General features: G+C 36.5%; 2 protein-coding genes across 8 annotated transcripts in view; one reads left to right on the top strand and one right to left on the bottom strand.

The window, feature by feature from the left end:
• LOC125697163 (neurabin-1-like) overlaps window positions 1-12,379 on the top strand; it is a 41,230-nt gene extending 28,851 nt beyond the window's left edge. For 4 of the 5 annotated variants that reach the window (XM_048953951.1, XM_048953952.1, XM_048953950.1 and 1 more), the window contains exons 17-19: window positions 4,987-5,103; window positions 8,845-9,033; window positions 10,937-12,379. In XM_048953951.1, the coding sequence (XP_048809908.1) occupies window positions 4,987-5,103; window positions 8,845-9,033; window positions 10,937-11,104 (474 nt within the window). In that variant the 3' untranslated portion in view covers window positions 11,105-12,379. The remainder of the gene's footprint in view (window positions 1-4,986; window positions 5,104-8,844; window positions 9,034-10,936) is intronic. The other variant, XM_048953953.1, reaches the window with a different exon arrangement.
• A 699-nt stretch (window positions 12,380-13,078) lies between these two features.
• Window positions 13,079-25,268, bottom strand: PDK1 (pyruvate dehydrogenase kinase 1). Of its 3 annotated transcripts, XM_048953963.1 has the most exons (12): window positions 25,023-25,134; window positions 23,752-23,812; window positions 22,424-22,565; window positions 20,932-21,003; window positions 20,101-20,285; window positions 19,775-19,864; window positions 19,443-19,520; window positions 18,707-18,783; window positions 17,914-18,012; window positions 17,055-17,165; window positions 15,848-15,961; window positions 13,079-15,729 (listed from the first exon to the last, which is right to left on the bottom strand). In XM_048953963.1, exons 3-12 carry the CDS (start codon window positions 22,531-22,533, stop codon window positions 15,589-15,591), a joined length of 1,077 nt encoding a protein of 358 aa, XP_048809920.1. In that variant the 5' UTR covers window positions 22,534-22,565; window positions 23,752-23,812; window positions 25,023-25,134; the 3' UTR covers window positions 13,079-15,588. The 3 variants fall into 3 exon arrangements, with proteins under 3 accessions (XP_048809920.1, XP_048809918.1, XP_048809919.1); XM_048953961.1 differs by lacking the exon at window positions 23,752-23,812 and having other exon boundaries at window positions 25,023-25,268; XM_048953962.1 differs by lacking the exons at window positions 19,775-19,864; window positions 23,752-23,812 and having other exon boundaries at window positions 25,023-25,268.
• Between the last annotated feature and the right edge of the window lie 2 nt (window positions 25,269-25,270).

Below are 25,270 nucleotides of genomic sequence, written 5' to 3'. Positions count from 1 at the left end.
AGTGCTTAGTATGTGGAATCTTGATGGCAGACCTGGATGATATCACCTCTTGTAAACTTGACTGCAGAAGCTTGAGTCTGTACAAGTATTCCATTTAAGAGAAGTATTTAAAGCTGAGGGAAACATCTATAGAACTCTCTTCCAGAAAATTGCTTCTGAGTAACTGTAATATTCAATAGTTAAAGCACTTTAACCGAACTTTAACAGTGAGATTACGTGGTTCAGTCTATAACCATAAAAATCCCATCTTTGCTGTTTAAATTATGTGGAAGAAATGGGTGTGAAAAGTAAAAAAGTTTAGTGAAACCTTCAGTAATGTCCCAATTTTGTAGCTTTGTGTACGCATTGGCAGTAGTGGGATTAAAATTACATGAAAGAAATGCCCACAAACAATATGTGTGCTGTCTAAATGTTTCATTAAAACTTTTTTCAGTGTAAGACTGTTAGTGATATTCTTAACAAGTTTCCTTTATTCTTGTTTCCTTTGGATTTTCAGATTCAAAATTGTAGTATTTTAAGTAACCTCACAAACTAAGTTTGTTCTTAAGTTTCACACTTCTTCACTCTGATTTTCTAAAAAATTGTTTCACTTTCTTCTCTTTCTAAATGTTATTAGAGAGAAAAACATGCTGGGCTGTACTTTGTGGAGTTTGCTGATGTTTTGCGTAACTGCCAGATAAGAAGTTGGCTTTCCATGTCTGCAGATATAAAGTGCACTAAAATCCTGTCATGAAGCAGCTTTTAAACTACTGTCTGATTTCTTAGTGTGAATTTACAGTGGCTGTCATATGATTAAGCTGTGCACATACACAGTACATAAGTTTGCAAAAAATACAGACAGTGGGTTTAGAACCGCACATTACTATAAAAACGTAATAAGAGTAGGAACCCTTTAATTCCTTAAGTAGAGCTGTCCTTCAGAGAATACTGTTCAGTGTGTGCATGTGACTTGTGTATTTATACTTTCTTGTGTTATTTGCTTCTATTGAAGCTAAGGCATTTTCATAAATAAGCCAAAGATATCAGAATTGCAAGAACCACATTGAAGCGAATATCTTAATATGCTGAAGCAAAGTTATCAAGATACTTTCTGTGTAGATAAACATTCAGTGGCTTAGCTTTCAAAGAGTCACTGTCTCAGAAGAACCCATTCTTCACCTCTTATTTCCTCCTTTCTGCTTGATACAAGCAACTATTCAGAGCATAGTAAAAATCCCCCTGCTGCATTTCTACTATAAGCTCTCAAAATGTGCTTAAGCACCCTTTAATGTGTTTCTATATGTACTTTAATTAACAATCAAAAATGCATAGATCTTACCAAATTAAGTCCTCTCTTTTCCCTTTCACAGTTTTCTGAATTAATATCTTTTCTTTCTCATGTGTTTGCTTTTCCAGACTTTTTATCACTTTAACCTTCCGGCTAGTTTCTTGCCTACTGTTTTATTTTTAGCTTTTGTCTTTTGCTCCAGTATGTATTAGCTGCTCTGCTCTTTTCCTTAGTGCCAGTTGCAAATCAGCAGCTGGAGTCACATAGTAGTCTTTAGCTGTATGGTCTGCTTTGTAAAACAGAAAGCTGACCATGTCAGAGAACAGATTATCATGCATTAATTGATCCTAAAATCATGTACAGCCTCTTCAAAGTCAAGCTGTTTTCACTTTGCAACCTTTTGGTTTGTTTGTGTTTTTTTTTCCTTAAAGCTTTTAATGTAACAGTAAACGCTGCTTGGAAAGATTTATCTTCATAGTTTCTAACCTGCCTGTTAAGTTTGTGCTATAAGTAAGAAATCTTTAGTTGGTGGTGAAAAGACTCGATAACTGAGAAGGAAATGTGTCTGACCACTCAGCAGTGAGTTTTCTTACTAAAACAATGTAGTGGTAGGGACAAAATTACCTTAGTGGAATTTAAGGAAAGAATATTCTTTTTCATGGTGGTAGTATTTTCTGCTCTTATGCCTGTGGTATCACATATAAGCAGATGAAAGCACTTTTAATGAGGAGGTAGAAGTAGAAACTCTTGTCATGTAAGACTCTAAAGCCATTGAGCCTTTGGCATTGTCTCATTTGTGTATTTGTGTTTTAAGATTGATGGTGTAAGGACTGCAGTTATACTTTAACTGTTTCCTGTTTCTGTGAAATTTACTTCTTGGAATTACTGCTTCTTGGAAAATCTTGTTTTCTTAAAATAATACTAAACTTAGCCTTCAAAGCTGTGAGTCAAATTCTTGTTACCTATGAAAAGTAGGAACACAGGAAACAAAAATCCTGTGATCTGTTTGCAGACATTTAGCTTCAGAAAACTTCTAAATTAGAGTTCTTGAAGAAATCCCTTCACGTAATCTGCCCATTGATTTCAGCCTGTTCTCTAAAACACTACAAACATGTATGTAATGTTTGCATTCTTCACTCTTTCAGATTATCTTCTGTAAACTTGTATGCAGTGTTTTATTTTTGTTGCAATGAAGAATGCTGTGGAGTAAATTATTTATATATCTCTGTACCTTAAACCTTGAGAAGTGTACATATAAAATCTCTTCTATCCAAGCTCTCTTCAGGAATGAAAAGTCTTTGCAACTGGCTCTAAGTCTTTAAGAGGAAATCAAGGCCCGAGCTGGGGCAGGAAAAAGAGAAGAGAGAATGCTTTACAACTGGTGCTGACACACTGAAATGCTTTTATTTTGGTTATGTTTTCTTCTTTTTTTTTTCTTTTTTTTTTCCCCTCATCTCATTAAATGTTGAGGCTCGATTGTTATCCTGTCCTCTTCAATTTTTATTTTTTTTTTTCCATAGTACAACTTTGTTTCTGAATTGTTCACAATTTCTCTGCAAGGAATAAAAAAGAGAGGTTAAAATATGAGCTCCTCAATACACTTCTCTATGAGTTGAAAGTAGCTGAGATTAGATTGATGGACAAAAGATAATCTTGTTTCTGGTAATAATTTTTGCACATAAAAGACTGAAGAAGCTCCTAACGTTGAGTGCAATTAGATTTTAATTATATAATTAGATTTAAATCACCTTAACTAACTAATATAATTAGTTATTATAATAATCTGTATGGCAGGTTAAACATCTTACTAATCATGTAGAATGTCACACTGTGGTGGAATAGCAGAAAGAGTCAAATTGTGGTTTGTTTTGTTTGTGGTCGTTGTTTGTTTCTGTGAAGAGTAGAAGTGTATATCAATACTTTTGGGAAAATATTGAATTATCACCCCCAAAACTAAGATAGAATAATCTGGAAAATTCAGAGTTCAGGTTAAACTGAAATGGGAACACAAATATGAAGGTGCTCAATAAAGAAAACTTCGAACAAATTATTTTATAGAAGCATGAATTATGTTTGAAAAACATATTTAAAATTAAATTAATATGGGCTTTCGGATTACTTACACATATATATGGTATGGCATCCTTACAAAGTTTAGATAGTTGAATAGAGACTTCAGAAATAAAGGTAAATAATTGCTTATGGTTTGTAAGCAGTTTGTAGGCAGATTTTTAAAAGGTAGAAATATGAGACATGCTTCCAACAGATTTATTTTTCACTCATTAAAGGAAAAATAAGGTAGAAATTAGGATCTGGGTTAGAGATTGATTTAGTCAAATTAGAAAATATCCTGCAAAACACATTTGTTTTCTTTAGAAGGATTTTCTTACCAAGGTAATGTGAAGTCTTCAGGTGTAGCATCTGGCTTTTTCATAGCTTTCAGCCGGAGTCCCAGACTGGCCAGATGACCTGGGGCCATTTAGCAGCTAGTGGCTGATGACTCAGTTTGAACCCAGATCCTGCTGCTATTGCTAAGACAGGGAGATCCAAATTTTCAAAGGAGACCAAGAGTAATCACTGAATGTAAACAGTAAATGCTATGAAGATTTTACATTCTTTCAATGCAATACTTCTTAAATTAGTTATATTTCTAACTTAATTACATGCAATGTAGTATTCTTTAAATTGGAATTTTATTCCCTTTATAAAAATATGATATTTGTTAAAATTTTATTTCAGAAGAATTTGCTCTTTTGAAAGTAATTTTTCCAGATTGCTGAACTGCATAATTATGGTTACAGAGTTGAACCATTTTTTTGTAAACGCATCTTAGTGATTGGAATTTAATGATGTTTTTACAACTTCTAGTATTTTAACTACGAAGAAGATTTAACGTAGCTTGTGATACAGTGTATTACTTAAGGAAAAAAAGGTTTCTAAAGATATTTCATACCTCTATAGTATGTTTGCATATCAAGGTGATTTTCAAATGACATGACTCTGTGTCTCAAATGTAGCCACCCCAAAACTGAAGCTGTTATAAACAGCAACACAGAACAGGGGAGTCCTATAGATTTTGTCCTTAGGCAAGCTTTGCATTCTGTATCCATGAACTAATTTAAACCTTGATCTGTAAACTGCTGAAAGCTCATTGCTACTCCTCTTCTCATTGCTCATTGGGCCAACACAGCCAGTTTGTTCCACTGCCTATGACAGTAGTTTGGATGTGGGCAAATACAAAATGTAAGTAAGTCTTCATGACCATAAACAATTAGAACTTCAATTTTTATCTCATTGATAGAATAACATCTTAAGCACATCTGTAGTGCTTTCACGTGAATACAAACCCACCACGAGCAGTTCCACTACCTGAATCTTAGATTGCTTCTCCCCAAGAGTGTTGTGCCCACTGACAGAGTAATTGTGTGTATTTGCTTATATAGTTCTACATAACTTCAGGTTATGACTGATTCTCCACACAAGGTTCTCTTATCAGGGATATTGCTTGTATTTTGTTGTGGTGGTTTTGAATTCAGAAGTTAAACAAAAAATGATCTGAAGCATGTTCCAGTGAATACTTTTCACGTGTGATCTAAAAATAATAGTCACAGTATTTTTTATTTTTTTTTTTCACAAAAATCAAAATTACTAGAATATCATCTTATGATCTGCTATTTCAAGGAGTGAGTTAATAAAACATTATTTCCACTTGTTTGCAGAGTAGAATTGTCATAGATGATACATACCATAGCAAGCCAAGTTGTGAACTTTCAGGGTTAGTGACAGAACCAAATCTGTCAGGTCGTTCACACACTTTAACCTTCTCTTCAAATGAGGTGAGTTTCAAAGTGTGTATCTGTGTCTTGTTGATGTTGTTCATACTACAGCATGTTTAATGGAATCCCCCTTTTTTTTTCTTTTTTTTACATGAAACTGGATGACTTTTTCCATATTTTAATGTTGAAGAATGCTGTAAAAAAAAAAATCCTAAGCCATTATTGAACGTGTACTTGAAGGCCCCATATTGGCTTTTGTGTTTTGATCCCCATTGTATCGCAAAAACTGGAATGAGCCCTGTATGATCAAGTTACAGTTTTTAATTTATAACATAAGACATTTCTGTTCCACTAATTTGAAGTAACTTTCTGGATGAATGAAAACTACAACATTTTTGACTGTACCCTCACCTCAGTGCAGGTTTGTGGAGACCTCTTTTGTGCAGATGAAACCTGAAATCTACTCTTTGATAACAGTTTTCATTTATTGTCTCATTCGGTGTTTGACTGATAGACATCTTTATCAATTAAATGCTTTATAGACTAGGAGTTGTTAAATCTGAATGCAGCCAGAAATGAGCTAGAGGTCTAGCCAAACCGATAGAGACTATGTCTGAAAGAAAAAAATAGCGATTAATAAATGAGTTTGCTACTAGCTATATTAAAGTAGGCTTTGGTGAAAATAATCTGGTAATGTATAGAAGTCAAAACAGTCTTAAAACAATGCTATAAATATGCAGCACTACATTCTGCTCTACAAATCCTGACATTGTTAAAGGACTAGAGATGGAAACACCTCTTTGAAGTGGAGAAGAGAACAGCACGGAAGAATCAGCCTTTTCTGGGCAGACTTTCTCATACAGTTCAGGAAAGTGACCTGGTGGTGACAGGTCAGCAGTCAGCTAGGCAGAGCAATGGCACCTCAATTTTGTTGTCCAGTGAACTAGTGGTAACCTCTCTTATTCTTTCACAGATTTTAACTTCTGAAATTGTGTGATGGCATTCATTTTTCCTCAGGTTGTATTTTTTGTCTTGAGCGCCTTCAGGGTGTCCATCCATACTTGCCTACTGAATCACTAATGTTTTTATGCAGGAGAGCATATTGTTCTTTCATGCTTCCACTCTTCATGAGTAGGTCTAGTTCTGCTTTCTGAATTTGAAGTTATTCATGTGTGGTGGCAGCTGCAGCAGTGACTGTTTTGGAAACTCACTGATGTACAAGTAGCTTGGGACAGTACTACCTTTGGAAGGTAAACAGTTTTAGGGGGGAGAGTGTTAGTTAACGACTGATAAGCATTACTCAAAAATCAATCTTCTGACTCTTGTTCTGCCACACTTCTCTTATTCCTATTTATACACCTAGAAAAGTTACAATTGTGCTTTTGTGCAATAGGGAAAAGTTTTATTTATACTGTATAAGTTTTCCTTTTCTCCCTCACTTATCTGAGGAGATGATTACGTGTTTTAATGAAGAATGTCTTTTTGCTACGATTTTTTAAATCATGTTAGCTTGTGTCCTTACTAATATGAAATACAGGGTTTGCTAGTATGTTGGAAGTATGGTTGGAATTATTAGCACCATCTGGAGGACTTCTGTAGTGCGGGCTGCTAGCTGATGCAATCCATGCTGCATGGAGGAGCTGGTGCCGAGAGCTGTTTGGCATTCTGTAGGAGACTGCATTCAGCTGGAGAAAGGAATGAATCTGAAGTACTCTGAAAGTACATAACTGAAGCTGAATGGCTAGCATAGCTCTAGTGAAATTAATGAGTTCCAACTGGAATAAAATAGTAAATATAACGTGTATAATTTTTAGCCTTTGTAGAAAAAAGCTTTGGCAGTATATTTTTTTGGTTCTTTCTTACTGCTGATAGACCACACAATACTGAGGTAAAAGTCAAGCATGAAGTGTAAAAAATTTTCTATTTGTTGTATGTTATTCATAAATACTCACTAGTATAAGACAAAAGAAGTTACCAATATATATTTTGTACTACAGCTATAGGTTGAGGAGTACTATTATCTAAAATGATTTAAAAAATAAATGGGCATTTTCAAATTCCTGTTGTAATTTCTATCTTCATTTTCTGTGCTAAGCACCCCAATCTTGGTAGCCTGCACAGAAAATACTGTTCTCCAGTTCTCTTGATAGAAGTGCTGCACAGAGCACTTCAAGCAAAGCCTTCTCCAAAGCCTTTTTATTTTGTGAAAATTACTGTTCTTCTGAACATCAGGAGGGACAATATATCCATATTTGTTATGTCTGTATTAACATTTTAATTAGGAGTTCCACTTTGAAGCAAATTTCTGGATTGTCCTATTTGTCTTCACCTTGGAAATCGGCACACACTTTGAGTGTTCCCAGTGTGATCCAGCTTCTAGTGGCCACTGAGTCTGTGTGATCAGACTTGAGCTATTCTGAGGTTAAAAAAGAAAAAAATCCTTTGAAATGCTTGTACTATAGAAATTAGGACCTCTGCTAAACTGTTGTGCTCTATAAGTGTATTCCCGTGCATCTGCACTAGCTCCTAATGTAACCCCTCTCCTTTGTTTCATAGGCCAGACAAAGCGAAAGCATTTCTAATTGCATGAAGTCCTCTGAAGTTTTCAGTTGTGCTTGTACATCCATTATGCCATTTTGATCTCTCAAGTCCAGTTTTGACTGTATGTCAGACCATGTGATGGGCCTAAGGCTCACCATCTTTCATGTGATTGCTGGAATTGTTTAGGTTCATGCAGTTAGCTCTGCAAGGGCGCTTCCAATTTTGAAGCTGTGGTTAGCCGCTCACCTGAAACGTACAGGGTCACATCTCAAATTCATTCATAGAAAGATGCTTATTTCCATGTTTCACATTTACAAATGTTGTGTGATGTGTGTTAACCTACATGTCCAAAGTAGGTTGCTTTGAGATGCTTTTACAAACATCCTTGGTAAGTTATGGAAGCTACCTAATAGAGCAGTCTTCACTTCTAAATGCAGCCCATACTCAATAAAAAGCTAGTGAGAGATCTCATTCAAGTGTCACGCTAGAATTCCTGCTGAAGAGATATTCAGCTCTGTTTTATGTGGCTTTTCTTTTGTGATGAAGTGAAAGAGTGCATCAGGACTAACAGCAGTACCTTTTTCCCCCCTCAGAAGCCAATTTGAAATGGAGGCTGCGAGCTGTTCTGTGAGTTCTGTGTGCTGGAGGCACATAGTATCAGTGGAATGCTATAGCCTCTTGACAGGTGGCCTTCTACTCGGCAGACCCTTTATACTGATGACATGATGGGATCAGATGAAAGAACAAACTGTTCTTGCTCCACAGAAGTGCTCCACATTTAGTAAAACTGTACTTAGAATTGTTGTCAGATTTCTTGACTGCTAGAATTGTATTCTGGATTTCCTCAAAAACAATCAATAACACAGCTGAGTGCTGCTTGAGTGATTCTTCTTGATAGGCCAGTATCTAGTATTGGGACTGAGCCACTTTGACTGATAGAACGTGTTGGTTGTTTGCATACACTGAATTTAGCAAATGCTTTGCTATTTGTTGAGAATGGTTTTCATGAAAATGTGATATCTTAGAGAAAACCATTTGTGTTCTCTGTTTCTCACTTACTTTGTGTTGAATGTTGTTGTATTGTCGTTTTGTTTATAACAAACTCCTAGGCAAGCTGACTATAAGCTGTGATCTCAACAGTTTATGTCCCTTTGAAGCTACAGTATGTTTAAAAATATACTTTGTTACCCAGATTCAACTGACAACTAGAATCCAGCATAAATAAAATACTGCTTACAGTGGCTTTTTTCAATTGACTAGGCGTTAGATGATGAATTCACAACAACAGGGAAGCAGAATCAGTGGCACAGTAGACCTATCTCTGAATGGACCACACAGCAAGTCTGCCACTGGCTAATGGGAATGAACATGGAGCAGTACATTACAGAGTTCACAGCTATGAACATAGATGGACAGCAGTTAATGCAACTCGACAGTGATAAGTTAAAGGTATGTGAATATCTCAGGATAGATTTGTAACTGTCTAATTTTCATTGCTTATTCAGCCGTTCTTGTGACTACAAAATCTGTTTTCCTGTTTTCATGAGTTTTGTTTTAAGGGACAGAGTTTTGGTTTTTAAATACTTTGAGACTATACTTAGATGAGAAATTAATAGTTGATAGTATTTTTTTGATAAATAAGAGCTTTTTACAAGGTATGTATTCCTGGTTTCGTCTTAAGGAAATAAAACTCAGCAAATATCCCCAAGGAAGAGCTTGATATATGTACAGTCAATCTCAGTATAAGGTATGAAAACAAGATCCAGCCAAGCAAAATGCATAGAATTGCAGGATGCAATTTTAGAAATCTAAATTTCTTTCATATCTGTTCTTCAAATGGGAAAACAAAAACTGCATGTGATGACCTTTAATTGCTTTTAATTTTTTACTTCTGCTGGAAAAAAAAAAAAAAAAAGTAAAAATTAAAGCACTGAATTGTTACTTTAAGCCTTTTCTAGTCATTTTGCCTCTGGAAGATGCATGGTGTGAGTCCCTTACGATGCTAGAAAATGCTTTTATTTCTCAGTAGATTATCTGTGTTCTGGACAGGCAAGATGTGCAACTAAAATGAGGTTCATTTGCTTATCTTAGCATAAGGCAAAGTATTGTTAATGATCAGTTATAGTAACCGGCTTTGAGTGTTTCAGGGAGGAAAAAATGTGTCCAACTTTGGTCTCTAAAATGCACCTGTATTTTTAGAATAGACTTTCAACACTAAATGTCCTGTATCTTGTAATCAAATATTTCCTCAGACAGAGAAGAAATACCATTACTGGCCTGTCGAATGAATGTCTGTCTGAGGAGTTTGGGATGGTAATGCTTGTAACTCAGTTTACAATTCATGTTACTAAGAGTTCCAAAAGGGTGTGAGACTGCTACCTGTAACTTGGAATCAGATGCTGCCATCTGCTGATCAAAAACCAAAGTGCACTATTACTGGCCCTGCACTTGTCTATGCTTTTTATAATACACCTTAAAATCCTCAGTACTTATAAGTGACCAAGTTTGGCTGCCCTAAAACATAGACAGACAACAGAATACACAAACAAGTAAACAGAACAGAAATCTCTGAATGAAGGATAAGCTAAAGAAAAGCATTGCCAGCATTGCCATGATAGGGAGTGTAGTGTTAGCATACCAAACATTTATAGAAATGATTCACTGGTGTTAACAGACACAATTCCAATATTACATCATCAAAACAAGAAATGTCTAGGAAAGGTGGAAATTTGTTGCACTTATTTTCTATTTACCATTAGCCCTCACTGGACCTTTGTTATCATAAAGAAACAAATTACGTGCCAGAAAAGATTTTCAACCACTGTTGTAGTTGCCCTTTTTTTTTTTTTTTTTTTTGTCCCCCAAAGTTTTCTTCTCAGGAATGACACAAAGATTCCAAAGATTCAGGTGTTAAAGAGCTGGCCCATCTTCCTTTTAGGTGGATTGGTTTGGTCTTTGTTTTTAACATTGTTAAAGTCTTCACCATGTGTAGTGAAGATGTCTTTAGTTACTAAACTGCTTTATTGATTTATTTTAATCTACATGATGCAACCTTAAAAGAAACATGAACTTCCTAGAATGAGCTTTCATTGATTGGTTTTTTTCAAGCAGTTAAAAAACACTGCTGGCTCGACTGAGTTCAGTAGCATTCCTAATTAAAAAAAAATTAGTGTTTAACAGAAGTTCAAAACTAGTTACTGAATATAAATTTCTGCAGTATATTAAAAAAACAAACAAACAAACAAAACCCCACGTCCTTAACTGTTCTTGCTTAAATACTGTTGATAGTGCTGTTGGAAAAACTAATAACAAAGTGCTCTTTTTTTTTTTTTTTTTTTTTTAACCCCTAAAGGCTTTGGGAGTTTCCAGTCAAAATGACCGATCAACAATAAAGAAAAAAATTAAGGATATTAGGAAAACACAAGAAAAACTGGAAAAACAGAAGGAAAAAGTTCAGAAGAAGGAGAGAGAAGTTCGCAAGACTGCCAGAGTGGTAACCACTCTTGAATCCAGCTGCTAATGTGACCCTGCCTTTAATCGTAGTTCACACTAGTGTCATTCTGAGGAAGTTCAGCAGATTTGTATATAATTGTACAATTGAGGGGAGAAGGGAAAGTGCAACAGTTTAATATGGTAGGTTTGTTTTTTTGTTCTTTTGTTTTTTACTTTTTCATTATAGTCCCTCCCCATTACAACCCAATAAAATGAAATATTTTCAGTATTTTCATTTCTAGTTGACTCTGCCTGTACTAATAGTAATTTAACTTCCTGCCTTAAGTAATATTTGTGCTTCTAAGACCTCATATGCCCTCTTAATTGAAGTTTCTACACATTTGTGGAAAGTAGAATACTGTATTTAAAATCATTCCAATATTAGTCAACTAGCATTTAATAGAGTTGAATCTGGTAGAGGGACAATAGAAAAATCCTGCCAACAAATTCAGTTTGTGACAGTCCGTTTATCTGTTGCCACTGAAGATGTATAGAGAAAAGTGTTCTAAAAAAAGAAAAAAAAAAAAAAGAAGAAAGAAAGAAAACAGTAATGTCACATTAATTTAAGAAAGCATGTATTTCAAATTTATGGAGTATTTTCTTTAAATTCATGTATTTCTGGGATGATTCATTTTCACACTAAGTCCACTGTAGTAGCACGTTGTTTCTGAATTCCATGTGTTGCAATTTACTGAGAAAATAACAAAAAATATTTTCACAAACTACATACACTAATCATAATATTAATTTCTCTGTACACTACCTTTATGATATTGGGACAAGGTTTAAACCTATAAATAAGATCTTTTTTAACCTATTTTTTCCTAAATAATACATAGTTTTATAGATTTATGCTACAAATAAGATCAATTTGCAATACATGTATTTCTCTTTTCTACTTGCTACAAGTTTTTTGCGGACCAAATTTATATATTTGCTAATTTTAAACTTTACTGTTTTTCGAACTTAAAATATCAAGGGAAACTGTAGAAAAACTATCACTGAAGCACTGGGTTTCTGCATTGTATTTAAATATGTTCAATTGTAGACTACAGATTATTTCTCTTTAAAGGAGGATTTGATACGCCATATAGTTTAGAACATGAATTGGTGTTTTGTATATTTACTTAGTGTTTTGTAGATACTATAACAGCACTTCTTTAATTAGAATTATTCCAGAAACAAAATATCAATCCCACCATAGAATGGACTAGAACAAAACTTGTACCATTTGTGTATGTGGACCAAGTTCTCCTTTAAATCTATGGACTGTTTTTCATTTTAATTAAATGAATGAGCTTCACTGTTGGTGTTTCACAAGTCTTTCTTTTCCTTTTTTTGTATAACTGTCTTGGGAACTCTAGCAAAAGGATGGCGTGGAAATGCTTCTGCACACCATACATGTCCAAAATAAAGTTTAAGAATCTTGGTAATAATTACTTCTAAAGAAAGGCTGTATTTTCAGTTGTGTGCATTAAGAAATCTTGAGAATGTAATTATTTAACTTATTTACTTTGTCTCTTGTAGCTTTGAGTTTGTACTCCGAATTCAGACCTTGAGCCAGGGAGGATCGCTGCCCTACTGATAAAGAGAAGGGAACTAGAAGTACGGAATTATCAAATTCTTAGAATTGCACAACTGAAACTGTGCTTTCTTTACTCCAGTCAAGGATGTCTGTTTCTCAATTAAGTGCTTTCAGCCAGAGCAGGGAATACATCTGTGTGTTATCTCTTTTCTTTAAGTCTTCTGAGCTCAGGGTTGCACCCAGTAAAGAGCTTGTTTCTCAGGAAGGAGACTAGTGGAAATCATGGCTTGCTTGCATACAGGGCTGTTGCAGCTAACTTGGGGCCATAGCAGAGATGCTAAATTCAATTCACCTGGCACCTGAGCATAAGAACAGATTATCGCAGACCACAGATTGCAACATCTGTGAGATCCTGAATAGGAAGTCTGTTTCTACAGAACTTGTTTAGTTATGAACAAAATCACCCAACCAAAAGTGTAATTTTAAAAATATTTTTAATGAATAAATCAGAAAAATTAACACAAATGAAGATTAATTTTACAGTGCAAGACTGAGTTCATTTTCATACAAAACTATTAATCTCAGCACTCTGATAGCTGAGCTAGTATACTACTTCACTATAAACTGTGCTAATGATGACTGCAGTTACAGCAATGAAAAACATTAAAAATATTACCTTCTGAACTTCTATTTAAATCAAAACTAATAGATCAAAGTCATGAGTAGGGTTAAATGCTGTAAAGCACTATACTGCTACATTTGTGTTTTTTACCACGATCACTTGGGGTGTTGGGCAAGGAGAGAGAAGTATAATTACAGGGCAAATCTTTCTAATAATCAGAATTCAATAGGTAGCTAGCTGAGAGCATGAGAGAGCTTTTATTTCAATACCACCATTCAATACCAATGTTTAAACAACCTCATAGCGAAAAAGTGACTTTGTTTTTCTTCAGAAATGTTTCTTCTGATTTCCAGATATTACTAAGCTTGCTCAATTTAGTTATTCAAATATTTAAAACAGCAAGAGAGCTAGAAGAATGTTCAGCTTCAGAGCCATTTTTAAAACTGTTGTTGTAACTTTAAGCTTTAGTTCAGCAAATGTAATAATAGCTGCAAACACTCCCTCTAACTTTCATACAAGGCCCATTTTACAATATGTAGAATTTCTCACATTCATCTTCTGGGGTTGAAGAGAGCAGCTGTAGCTTCCCCTCACTTTAGCCATGCAGACTGAAAGAGATTTCGGTCACGAACTGTCTTTGTAAGAAAATAAAACAGGGACTTAAGCGCCCCCAAGCTTGAGTGGAGCAGTTAACTGTACTGTTCTAGTTAGGATTAATTAATCCTCCCTCAGAGTGTTAGTTTAACTACATATGTAGCCATTCTGTAACTTCCTCCTGTTAAAGTGACACATGTTAGCTTGAAAAGAGTATAAAAGCATTTTATTGTTTTGCATTGACACTAGGGAGTAGCTGGTGATAATCTTTAGCCTGGCTCAGCAACAGCTAGAACAGCGTGACTGCACGTTCTCATGTACCAGCTATGCCCTTCACTTGTGGTATCTCACCTTGTGCTCTGAACAGTGCCAGTAACCTAGTAAAATTTAGGCTCGCACTTTCTGAGAGCAATTATGCATGTCTGCTGCATGACTAAATTGCAAGAGTATATGCAATGAGTTACCTGAGGGAAAAGGCTTAATTCTAAAGGTCTTTAACTGTTTCACTCCTAAAATGCTCAGGAATTATACAAAAATACAACACAGGTGAGTCTGACTTCAACAAGCTGGAACACTAGCCATTAAGAGAAGCTGAATCCCTTACAGGACTGTGTACCTGAAATGTAATGCTTGGTCAATCCCCAGTGTTCTGACAGTTTGCTGTTGCCTGATGAACATATTCCATTTAGCTTATTCGCATTACAGCGTGACCTCAAGCTACTAGATAAATGAAGCCAGAAGCCCACCACAACTACAAAGGTATTGTCAAAACTTGCTAATTCCACATATTTTAAAACACTCCTGAGAAAGTAGTTTCTATTATCCAAGTATTAGAGGTTCCCTACTAACAATAAATTCTAAAAAATGTTTATTAAAAAATATTTTTAATTTACAGCTGTAACCTGACCTACCCCAGAGTCTGAGATCTCAGTAGGGCTAGAACACTGATACTGTGGTTTGATATTACCTATAGAAATATAAGCAAATGTAAGACAGCAAGCCTTTACTGTACACAAGCAAACACCACTTACTAATTCACGATGATCAAGAAAAGGTAAGTTTATCACACATCAAATATTCACATTACTACCAAAGAAATATTACCGATACCACCTACCTGAGATGCATTATACCAGTGGTAGCAGCTAGAACTGATTTGTTTTTTGTAATTTATTTTATTTTTTATTTATTCCTAAAGACCTATGTGTGGTTTCTAAAGCTGTGAAAAAAATGTTTAGTGTATAGCTAACATTTCCAACTTTGCAAAATTAGGCTTCAGCATACTTAAAATCAAGAAATAGAAAGCTCCATACAGGTGCAAAGGTACAGCAACAAGCTCCTTAGTGTTTATTAAATGAGTGTTTCATTAATCTTCTAACACTGCATAATGGAAAAATACTCTGGCAAGCTTTTTCAATAGTTCCATTAAAAAAAATGACGTAATCATGTGACCTAATACATTTCTCAGTAGATATGAAATAGGTTATATTGGTCTCTATAAAACTTGAAAGTACTGCTCCCTTGATTTAACTACAGAAAGTAGTCATTAATAGAAGGTGGAACAAATTAAGCACAACCTTTGTAAAAAGTATGAACAGCTTATTACTGTTTTCTTCAATTCCAGGAAAGAAAGTAATAGATTTAAGCTTTGTTATTCCCTTTAGAATGATTTTCACAGATCAAATGTGGCTCAGCGTCTTGATATAAACCAGGGTCTTTTAAATTCCCTTCACATGGCATACATACACCTTAGGAATTGTTGAGCAAAAAGCTATGTACTGCGAAAAGTAGTCATGTCCTTTGGCTCACTGCTTGGCACACACCAGTCATCTGCTTCATGGTTTGCTTTATAATGCTTCCAGGCTGATTTATTATAGACAGGGAGTCTTTCCACTGATTCTGTTGATAAGGCCTGTAAACAGATAAGACCATAACAAATTTTTTTGTTTAATGAAAAAATAACAGAACAAAGATTCACTAATAGAATTGACGATAAAATTAAAACAGTGAAGTGAAATTCTATATCATACCTTTATGTAAATAACTGCATCTGTGCCATAACCTTCTAAAGAATACAGTTTCAGGTCTCCTTGGAAGTATTGTGCATACAGGCGTGATATGGGCAAGCCATAACCAAATCCAGCCTGATTCAGGAGAAAAAGTATATTTTTATTAACAGCATCAGTCAGTGGTTGGTTTTGGTGGCTTTTAATTTAAAAGGTAAACAGAGGGACTAAGAGTAATGTTTGACAGTAAGGAATTCACCCCAGAAAGAGGAAAAAAACACTGTTAACCTGTGAGTATGAGGAGAAAACTGTTTTATTCCTTAGACAGACAGAGCTGCTAGATAACAGTTCTTGTATTTTAGTAGCTTTTTTTCAACAATAAACTGTATTGAGTGCCTTACAGCACTGCTGATCTTACAATGTTTAAGTCAGTTTCGTTTCATCATCAGTATACAGAAAAAGGTTCAAGAAGAAACTAATGGGAATTTATAGCTTGTGCTACAATTCTGTCAAGCCCTGTCTGTAGCGTAGGATGCAGCCTGAATTTTGAAGCATATAGGTATTTAATCTACTGTATTTGAGAAAGAATTTCTCAAAGGATACTACCCTGGTTTTATGTAAAGACCTGTTACCTAGTGAGCTGCACAGTCATCTAAGGGCAGAAAACTGTTAAAACTCCCTAACAACAAATGCTACATTTTCAGTGCTACTATCAGAGAGAGCAAATTCAGGAAAGCTGTTCAGAGCTTCTTACTGTATTTCTCATGCATCTGATAAGTTCACATGAGATCATGAGGCTGAAGTAGATTCTTCATCTACCCCATCATATCTGTGTACCGTCACTCTTACTGGGGAATGGTACAACTGACCACATAGCACAGCTGAAACTATGGATTTGATTCAAAACTGATGCTATAGTGTTTTTTTCCCCCCTGTCTTCCAGTGGTCACAAGAAGAATTCAGAGTCCTGCATTTGTATGCAGTATAGCTAATTGTTCTGCTTGATGTAGTTCATCTCTATGTTTGATATAGAAAAACAGAATCTTTACATTTAAATAGTTGTCAGTGATTTAGGATTTCATACAATTTGAAAAAAATATTTGAATTAAGCTGTAACATCCAAATGGTCATACACATTGTATAAAACCAGTACTTCATGGCTTTGGCTGAATGGTTTCTTTTGTGATTATTACTCACATTCAAAATGACAAGGTATAAAAGATTTACATACCAAAGGTGTAGCTCGAGATGTCTCAACTCGTGGACGTGGTGCTGTTGAATACATGTAGTTGAATAGTCTGTCAATTTTCCTCATAGGAACACCTCCACCACGATCACTCATCTGGAACAAGAAGAAACACATAGTATTACATTCTTCAATGCAGTTTTATAGAAGACAGCATCTCTCAAACAATGATCCAGAGAAAATTCAGGTAAAATATAATACAAAGTTGTCCCTAGAAAATGATGGTCTTCTTAAATTCCCATCTCTCACCTAGAGCAATGAACAGATGAATTCTTCCCTATCATTCCTTATATAAACCAACTGAATAAAACACCATCATTAAAAATATCCAGAATCTCTTGAAAGTTCTACTTAAATTTTGCGTTGCTTTTATCTTGTTCATAACTGTTTTGTCTGAAATCAATATTTATATCTACTAATTTCAACAAGTGACAGGTTCTGTGCATTTTCACCTTTATTATTTGGAACTACTTCCAATGAAAGACAATATATTACAACTCACTGCTGAAGGAGCAAGTCCAAAGAGTTGTTTTACTAGATGTTAGTTAGACCTATGCCAATGCTTGCTACTGATCTTTGAAATCCAAATCAATGTTGTACATATGAAAAATATATTAGTCTGCAAAACTTTCAGGCAGATTTAATTGTCATGGAATACACAGTGCTCATTTCCCTTTTCTGAGTTCTTTCACATCTTCAGTAGAGCATTTTGGCTTACAAAATGCTGCCATGACAGCTGCAGAAAGATGCTGCTTTGTTTTCAGTCATGGTCATGTACAAGCTAGGCATGAGCAAAACAATAATCAAAATAACCTTTGAAATAATATTAACAAGAAGCAAGTACCTTAACAGTTAAATCCTCATTTCCCAAGGTGACATGTACATGAATTGGAGGATAAATGCATCGATCAGCATTATGTTCCATGGTGGCTCTCATTGCATTCTGCAATTTTCAAGTACGAGAACTTAAAGCCTATTCTTATCTCTTAGTTTATTATTTTAAAGCAAACATCAATTTAGGAAAGTAAGTTAATTTTATCACATATTTCAGAATTGGGACAGAAAATATAGTTTTAAAACAGTTTTTTGAATTCTTCTGGTTTATTCAGTATCAAGGTTTGTATAATTTATTAGAATTACACAGGCTACAGTTATTAAAACCATTTAGAATAAACATTTAAATATTTTAATGTTAAATTTTATTTGTAGAAATCTTTAAAATGCGTTCTATATGCAATAGGACACAAAGATCCAAGAAAAGTCTAGGATAGAAGTAAGTCCTAGAAGAAAGTAATATAGGGCCTGCTATAAAGGTTAGAAGTGTCCCCAAAGTTAGGAATATTGTTCTCACTTGCTTTATTAACTTTATACACTTTAAGACTTTTTTTTTTTTTTGTCTACTCAAGATGTCAGAGGTTTTCAGTTGTTAGGCAAAGGAGACAGATAGTCACTTCCTATGCAGTTATTATTTGCCTAAACAGTACAGCTTTTAGGTATTTTCCTGCCATTAAAATGTTGAAAGCTTGCATTTGCAAAAACACACTGCTATCTAGAATTGGTTCAGAAAAATCAAACAAATACAATCTTACTAAACAAACAAATTCTGTAAAAGAATTGTGTAATGTAATTCAACAGACCTTGAAAAGTTCGAAAACCATGTGATAGAGGTGGGAAGGTACATACACCACTTGCATGGGCTGTCCTGGTGATTTAACTGCAGAAAAAAAAGTCTAAATATTTAAATGGAAAACTGGGCAATCTGTATGTAGTAACTCAGCATGTATACTTGTACTGTTAAGACAATTTGCAAGAGAAAGAAAATTTAATAGAATGGCTTGGGTTGGAAGGGACCTTGAAGATCATCTAGTTTCAACCCCACTGCCATGTGCAGGGACACCTTTCACTAGATGGAACTGCCCAGAGTGCATTGGCTTTTTCATTTACTTGTAGAAGCAATTTAGATTGTTTTTGTAGGTCTGTCTGAACTTGTACTAACTTGAGAGGCACTCCAGGAAGCAGTGTTAGAAAGGGTCTTTAGCATTCAGCAGGACTATGGGAAGGGCAGCAGACCTCTGAGGTCACAGGTATACAGTTGCAAATGTTTTCAAGTCACCACAGGGGATTCAAGTACTTTTTTAAAGAGACTTGACTGTATCTGACTGCAAGTATAAGTGTGTGCTATGGAAAAGGAGAAGCCTTCTGCCAGGTTTGTTTTTTTTTTAAAAAAGTATGCAGTAGAGGACATAATATCCAAATGTATATTAGATTTCTACATATTAACTATACAGAAAGTGAAAAGACAACATTTTACCAGCTAATGCAGAAGAAGCTATCACTACATTCAGGCAAGCGTCTCACCCCACATTCACTTACTATTCAACTCTTCAAGGACAAGTTCCGGAGAGCTCATGTAATATAAATCACAAAGACTCTTGGCACTTTCATAGCCGTCTGTAAGAAATACACAGAAAGTTACATTTCCCCCTCTGTTTTTTCTTTTCCCCGTTACAGTTTGCAAAGAAGAAAAGCATAATTGAAAACACTGCGCACTGCCAGTGAGATTTTGTATCTTCTCACAAAAATGTTTTCTGGGGGAAAACTGAAAAAAAAAAAGCTTTAATTTAAATTTTTGTTCCAAAATGTGTATGGGCTCTCAGACTCTGTTCATGCAAGTTTTCAGAAGTCTTACTCTTCTCTGGATTTACCTCTAATAACTCCAACAACATTGCAGCTAGGATCAATGCTTCCAATGTGTTTTGGATGAGCTGGATTAATTTTTCCACCAAACAGTAAAGCTGCCAAAAAAAGACAGTATTTTTTACATCCAACATAATTTCTGCGATTCTAGTTTACATCTTCATTTTTGCAAATTTAAAGACAATCTGTAATTCTAATCTTCACTGTATTTAAAAGACTCATTAATAAATATTTTTAATAAGTGTTTAAGAAGTATTAAGCACTTAAAAATGAAAGGAAAATACTGACATATTACAGGTACTGTGTCCCCCCTCCCTTCAACAGCAGCACTTACAGTGTTGATTAAGCAGCATTCTAATTGAAATGCGACTCATGTAGAAGCGGTCTAAAAAATACTGCACGTTCTGTGAGGTCACTGGATCAATGCCAAAGCTCTCCTTGTATTCTATTACTCCTTGAGCCATAGTAGGAATTACATCATTGTGTCGATTGCGTATTTTTATCACAGTATCTGTAAAACTAAAATAAATACATTGTTAGGTGTTCACTTCCAAGTGAATTTAATCCTCTGGCAAACTGAGTATCTGCCCGTGAAAATGAAGACGGTTGTGTACAGAAGTACCACGGGTCTGCCTACTGCAGTGAGAAGGCAGCCCAGTCTTTGTAGCATATAAATAACTCCATGCAACTTGCACACAGTCAATAATGGTGCCACCAGTGGTGATGGTTCATACACTTACTGTTTACTTACCATTATTTTATTGATTAAAGCCAAAAGAAGAGAAAATTGTGCCAACCATGTTCATGCAAATTATCCCATGCCTGTCAAATGGTAGCTATGGTCAGCCAATAATCATCAAATCCAATCCATGGATGAAAAGTTCCATACAGCACTGACAACGTTGCAAAGAACTGGTAAAAATTTGGTTAAATTTAATGTATTCATAACTTCTTCAGTAAAACAAAAAAAAACCCAAGAGCAGAATGATATGGCATAAAAGTGCTTTGTTCCATGTTTCAGTGTTCCATTCTTCCAGGGTGTAAGGGATAATGTTACTGTGATTCTTACCTAGAGACTAAAGATAGCTGAAATTTTTTAAGCCACTTTTTTTCCTGCCAGTCTTTATATATAACATTAATATTGATATATATGACAGATCCTTACCTGTGAATAGCCCCTGAATCTTCCGAACTTTTGTCTTTAAAGTCAAGGATCTCCTGAAGACTTTGGACATACCTTTAAAGGAAAGAAACATGACACAGACCAGTGCTAATATACCTCCTTAGTTCCCTTTGGTTAGCAATATTCTAAGACTGGCTGCATCTAAGTGATTTTATTTGATATATCCGACAGATCTACAACCTGTGAATTTTGTTAGATATTTCTGAATGCATTCATGATGTTTTCTTCCAAAATTTCCAGAGCAATTAGTTCCACAATTTAATTAAAATGCATAAACAATCTTCCTTCCATTTTAAACCCAATGGCTGATTACTTATTTGCAGCCCTAGTTGGTTCCTGTTTCTAGAAAATTTACCCAACTTGTTCATGATTTAAATATTTCTGCCATCTCCAAGCCAAAGAATTTCCCCATGCATAGAAACTGTTCCAGCCCTTTGATTATCCCTCCTGGACTTTTCTGTTCAGGATGGAGTGACAAAAACTGCATGTGATTCAGAGGAATAACGGACTAACACAGTGGTGGTTACATTCTCCTCTACCACATTGGTTACTCAGTTCCTAACACTATTTGCCTTCTTGCCCATCAGCTGACATTCAGAAAAATATCCACAGTTGCACCAAAATTTTTGATTGTGAGTAAGCATAGAAGTGGAGGAAATTGCTCTCTGCTTTGCATTTGTCCAAGTGGAATTAATTCTCCATTCTGTCAACATAATTTAGCACCACAAGAACTTAAGCTTTCACGTTTCATTCAGAGCCTTCATCTACACTGATATCTCTTGTTATATTCAGTCATCAAATCAACGATACTCATTCAATGGCAGACTGTTCTCCTAATGTTAAAAGCCTTTTCCACAATGCCATGTGCCATTAGCAGTTGCCAAGCAATCCCTTTGTTTTGCTTCCATCTCGCAAAAATTAATGCTTAAACTCCTTACTTAAATGCAAACTTTACTTTACAAAGGACAGCTTTTTAATTTTAATAGCCTTGTATTGATCCTGCTGTGCTCTGGCTTTGGCAGCTTTCTATTGTTTATTTTCTCCGCCCTCACTCTCAGTCTGCAATAACCTGTCTTTTAGACAAGTTTCTATTCTCTTCTGCAAACATTTTGTGTATTTAGATACTGTTGGTTTCTTCAGCTAGCTTCTTCATTTTAGGTAAGTTCTCTATTAAGCACTGCTGTGGTGGATTTTTGTTATTACTGAATTCTCATACACGACTGTATGAATAGTTAATGATTTTTAATTCCCTTGTCAGTTATCTAATTGCTCCTGCAGGTTTTTTTTTTGTTTTGTTTTGTTTTTCCCAAGTCTTCAAATTTAGTTTCTGTCCCATTGGGATATTTACTCATTCTATACAATGTTCATGTTGTGAGCATATTGAGTACTTCTTTCTGTAGAATTTAATGAGTTGCTTCTCCACCTGTGTATATGAAGAAAGTCACCCTTGAAGGAATTAAGTAACACCCCTTACCAACTCTGTACCAGCTGAACTGAAGGTGTTCTGAGAAGATTGTCTGGAAGCAGGCTTATTTCCTTCATTATGTTTGCTAATCTTACAGGCAGCTCTTGTCGCAGAAACATAAATGAAGTCTTTTCACAGGCATTTTCAGATCCTGGGACCAAAAAAACACGTTTGACAGCACTGGAATAAAGTCAGCATTTATGGTAAAGTGCTACACAAACTCTTATGTTCTTGCCTAAGAGGCCTCTGGTTAGGTTTTAAAGTTGACTCAGACAGTGTGGTATGCCAATGTTTCTTTCAAGGCAGCAGCACACTTATATTTAAAACTGTTAACTCATAATGAAATCTACCTGTAATGATAAGGACAATCTTGAATATTTAAGAGTAACTACTGCAAGAACTGCTGGCCCATATAATTCAACTTTAAATAAGACTTCTATCTAATTAAATTGCTTGTTTCATGTGTAGCAAACACTGACTAACTACCACTGATGAAATGATACGTCATTCATGAAAAGCAAATCAAACCAGCATGGGAAGCTATTTGCAGGAGTCTGTGTATATATCAATTATATGCAGTTATTAAGTCAAGGCATAAATTCACTTCCACAATGCTTGTTTTACTAGGCCAGAAAGGAGGGGGGAGGCAAAGAGGATAAGAAATGCTGACATTTCAGCAATGCCACATCAGTGTTATCTAAGCTTAACTAGGTTGTGTACTGCTGTGAAGTACCTACCTCAGTTTTGGTGTTTCACAACGGGGAACTCCTAAGAATTATCTCTTTGGTGTTTTTGCTCAGTTCAGTCCTTCAATATGACAAGGGGAAGAGTTGGGGAAGACTGCGCTTACCAGTACTACACACTGTTTACATACAAGCTCTGCCCAGAAGCCTCATTCTTTTCCCTAGTTAGGTTGCATTTCTGACATGACTGTTACTGGCCTTTCCCTATTCTCAGGTAAAAATTTCATAAACTAGTCAAAGTGAAGGTGTAAGAATGAAACCAAAATCTTGAATTTCCCCCACGCACTTGGCAAATGATATTCTGCAAAGTAGCTTTGCCTCTAGAGGTCACATCACAGTCCTGGGTCAAAATTAGAAGACAGCTTAAGGTAAACAAGATTTCAGTGAATGGGTAAATGCTTTGTTTCCCCATGCAGTTACAATCTATGCAAAGAACTGATAAGGCTCCTACAGAAAACACTGTGCACCAAACCCAAGATACAACTGACGTGTAAGATTAAGACCAAAATTTGCTTACAGAATACTTCATTTACTAGACTGATTGGAACTAAAACGAGAAAAGCAGATTTTGAAAACAACAGTTTTCAAGATTACCTTATGTCAAGGTAGAAATAGCAAGAAAGTGGCCTCCCTTTTGACATGGTAAATACCACACCTTGAAAATAAATAATGATGTTAAGGCAAAAATGATCGTGTTGGTATTCTAGTAGTAAAACAACAGAGGTCAAAAATCACTTCGAATTGCAAGGTTCTTTGCTTAATACAATAGCAGCAAAGATTACAGCAAGATGCCTGTAAAAATCTGGAATTGTAAACATGGGATACATTTTATTGTAACGTACGAACAATGAATGGACAGATGAAGTAAGAGGATACTTAAAAGAATCTGTTTAAATCCGTCTATGTAGGAAGTCTGGGGTTCTCAGTTATGTTTTACTTACAGAAAGATAAAAGATCAGTACAGTTGTTTATTAGTTATAGGTTAACATACAGCTTATGACGCTATTCTGCTTACAGAAACAGAACTGACTGCAGTATGGCTCGACGCTCAGGACTGATGAAGGCCTTCCAGTATCACTTGCAGACCTTCCTCTGCACGGCCTTGGAAACAGAGCAGCGCCTACAATACATCCCTTTTCATTGCAAGCACTCCTCAACCCTGGGAGCGATATTTGTAGTTTTAGCATGGAGCATCAATCACACTGAGCATCCTGCTGCCAACGTATTCATTTTCAAGGCCAGATTCCCAGCCTGGCTCTTGGCGTTTGCTCTCCGCTCCCTCTCGCACACATTCCCCAGCACGCAGCCCTTGGTGTTTATGCTGGGGACAGACAGGCACGTGACTGCAGAGCAGCCGCAATGGTTCCAGCCGCGCGCTCCGCCAGCGTTGCACGTTTCCTGAGCTCCGTAAAGCCCGCGTGCCGCCGGCTTTCAGCAGGCTTCACCGGCGTGCCTTTTCGGTCGCCGCGTTAGCAAGTACCAGCTGTCATCGGTACCAGCTGTCCCCGGCTTATCCCCAGCGCTGCAGCTTGGCGGAACACCAAACAACCTATGTGACAGCCGGATCTCGAGTTTCCAGCTGAGTTTCAACCTTGCCTCACTTTTGCCTCTGGGTAAGGAGCCATCTGGGCTCCGTTCTGGTGGAAGGAAGCAGAAACCGAAGCCGGTTCTGCCACGAGGCCGGCGTTAAGCAGCGGCACGCGGCGCAGGAGCTGGCCAGGCCCGCCATCCCGTGCCGAGCACCGTCCGCTCCGGGGCCACAGGCGTGAGGCCCGCGGCTCCTCCACGCGCGCGAGGGGCGGCGGTCGGCCGCGCGAGACCGTCTCGAGCCTCGGCCCCTCAGGAACATCTGCGGCGGGACTCACCGAAGTCCAGGAACTGCTTCATGGAGAGCGGCGAGGGGGAGAAGCGCGAGTAGAAGTCCACCTGCTGCGGGATGCTGCCCGGGGAGGCGCAGCGCAGCAGGGCGCGCAGCAGCCTCATGGCTCCTCCCGCGTGGCCCGTTCGGCTCAGCCCGGCCCGACCGCCATTTCCCGCCGCGCCCCCGGCCCCTACCCGCACCTCGGCCTCCTCCGCCGCGCGGCCGGGGGAGGTGCCCGAGGCGGCGCGCGTC

Source organism: Lagopus muta, chromosome 8 (assembly GCF_023343835.1).
Source record: "Lagopus muta isolate bLagMut1 chromosome 8, bLagMut1 primary, whole genome shotgun sequence".
NCBI lineage: Eukaryota > Metazoa > Chordata > Aves > Galliformes > Phasianidae > Lagopus > Lagopus muta.
Note: the sequence above shows the minus strand (reverse complement) of the source record. Positions and strands in the feature narration are given on the sequence as shown.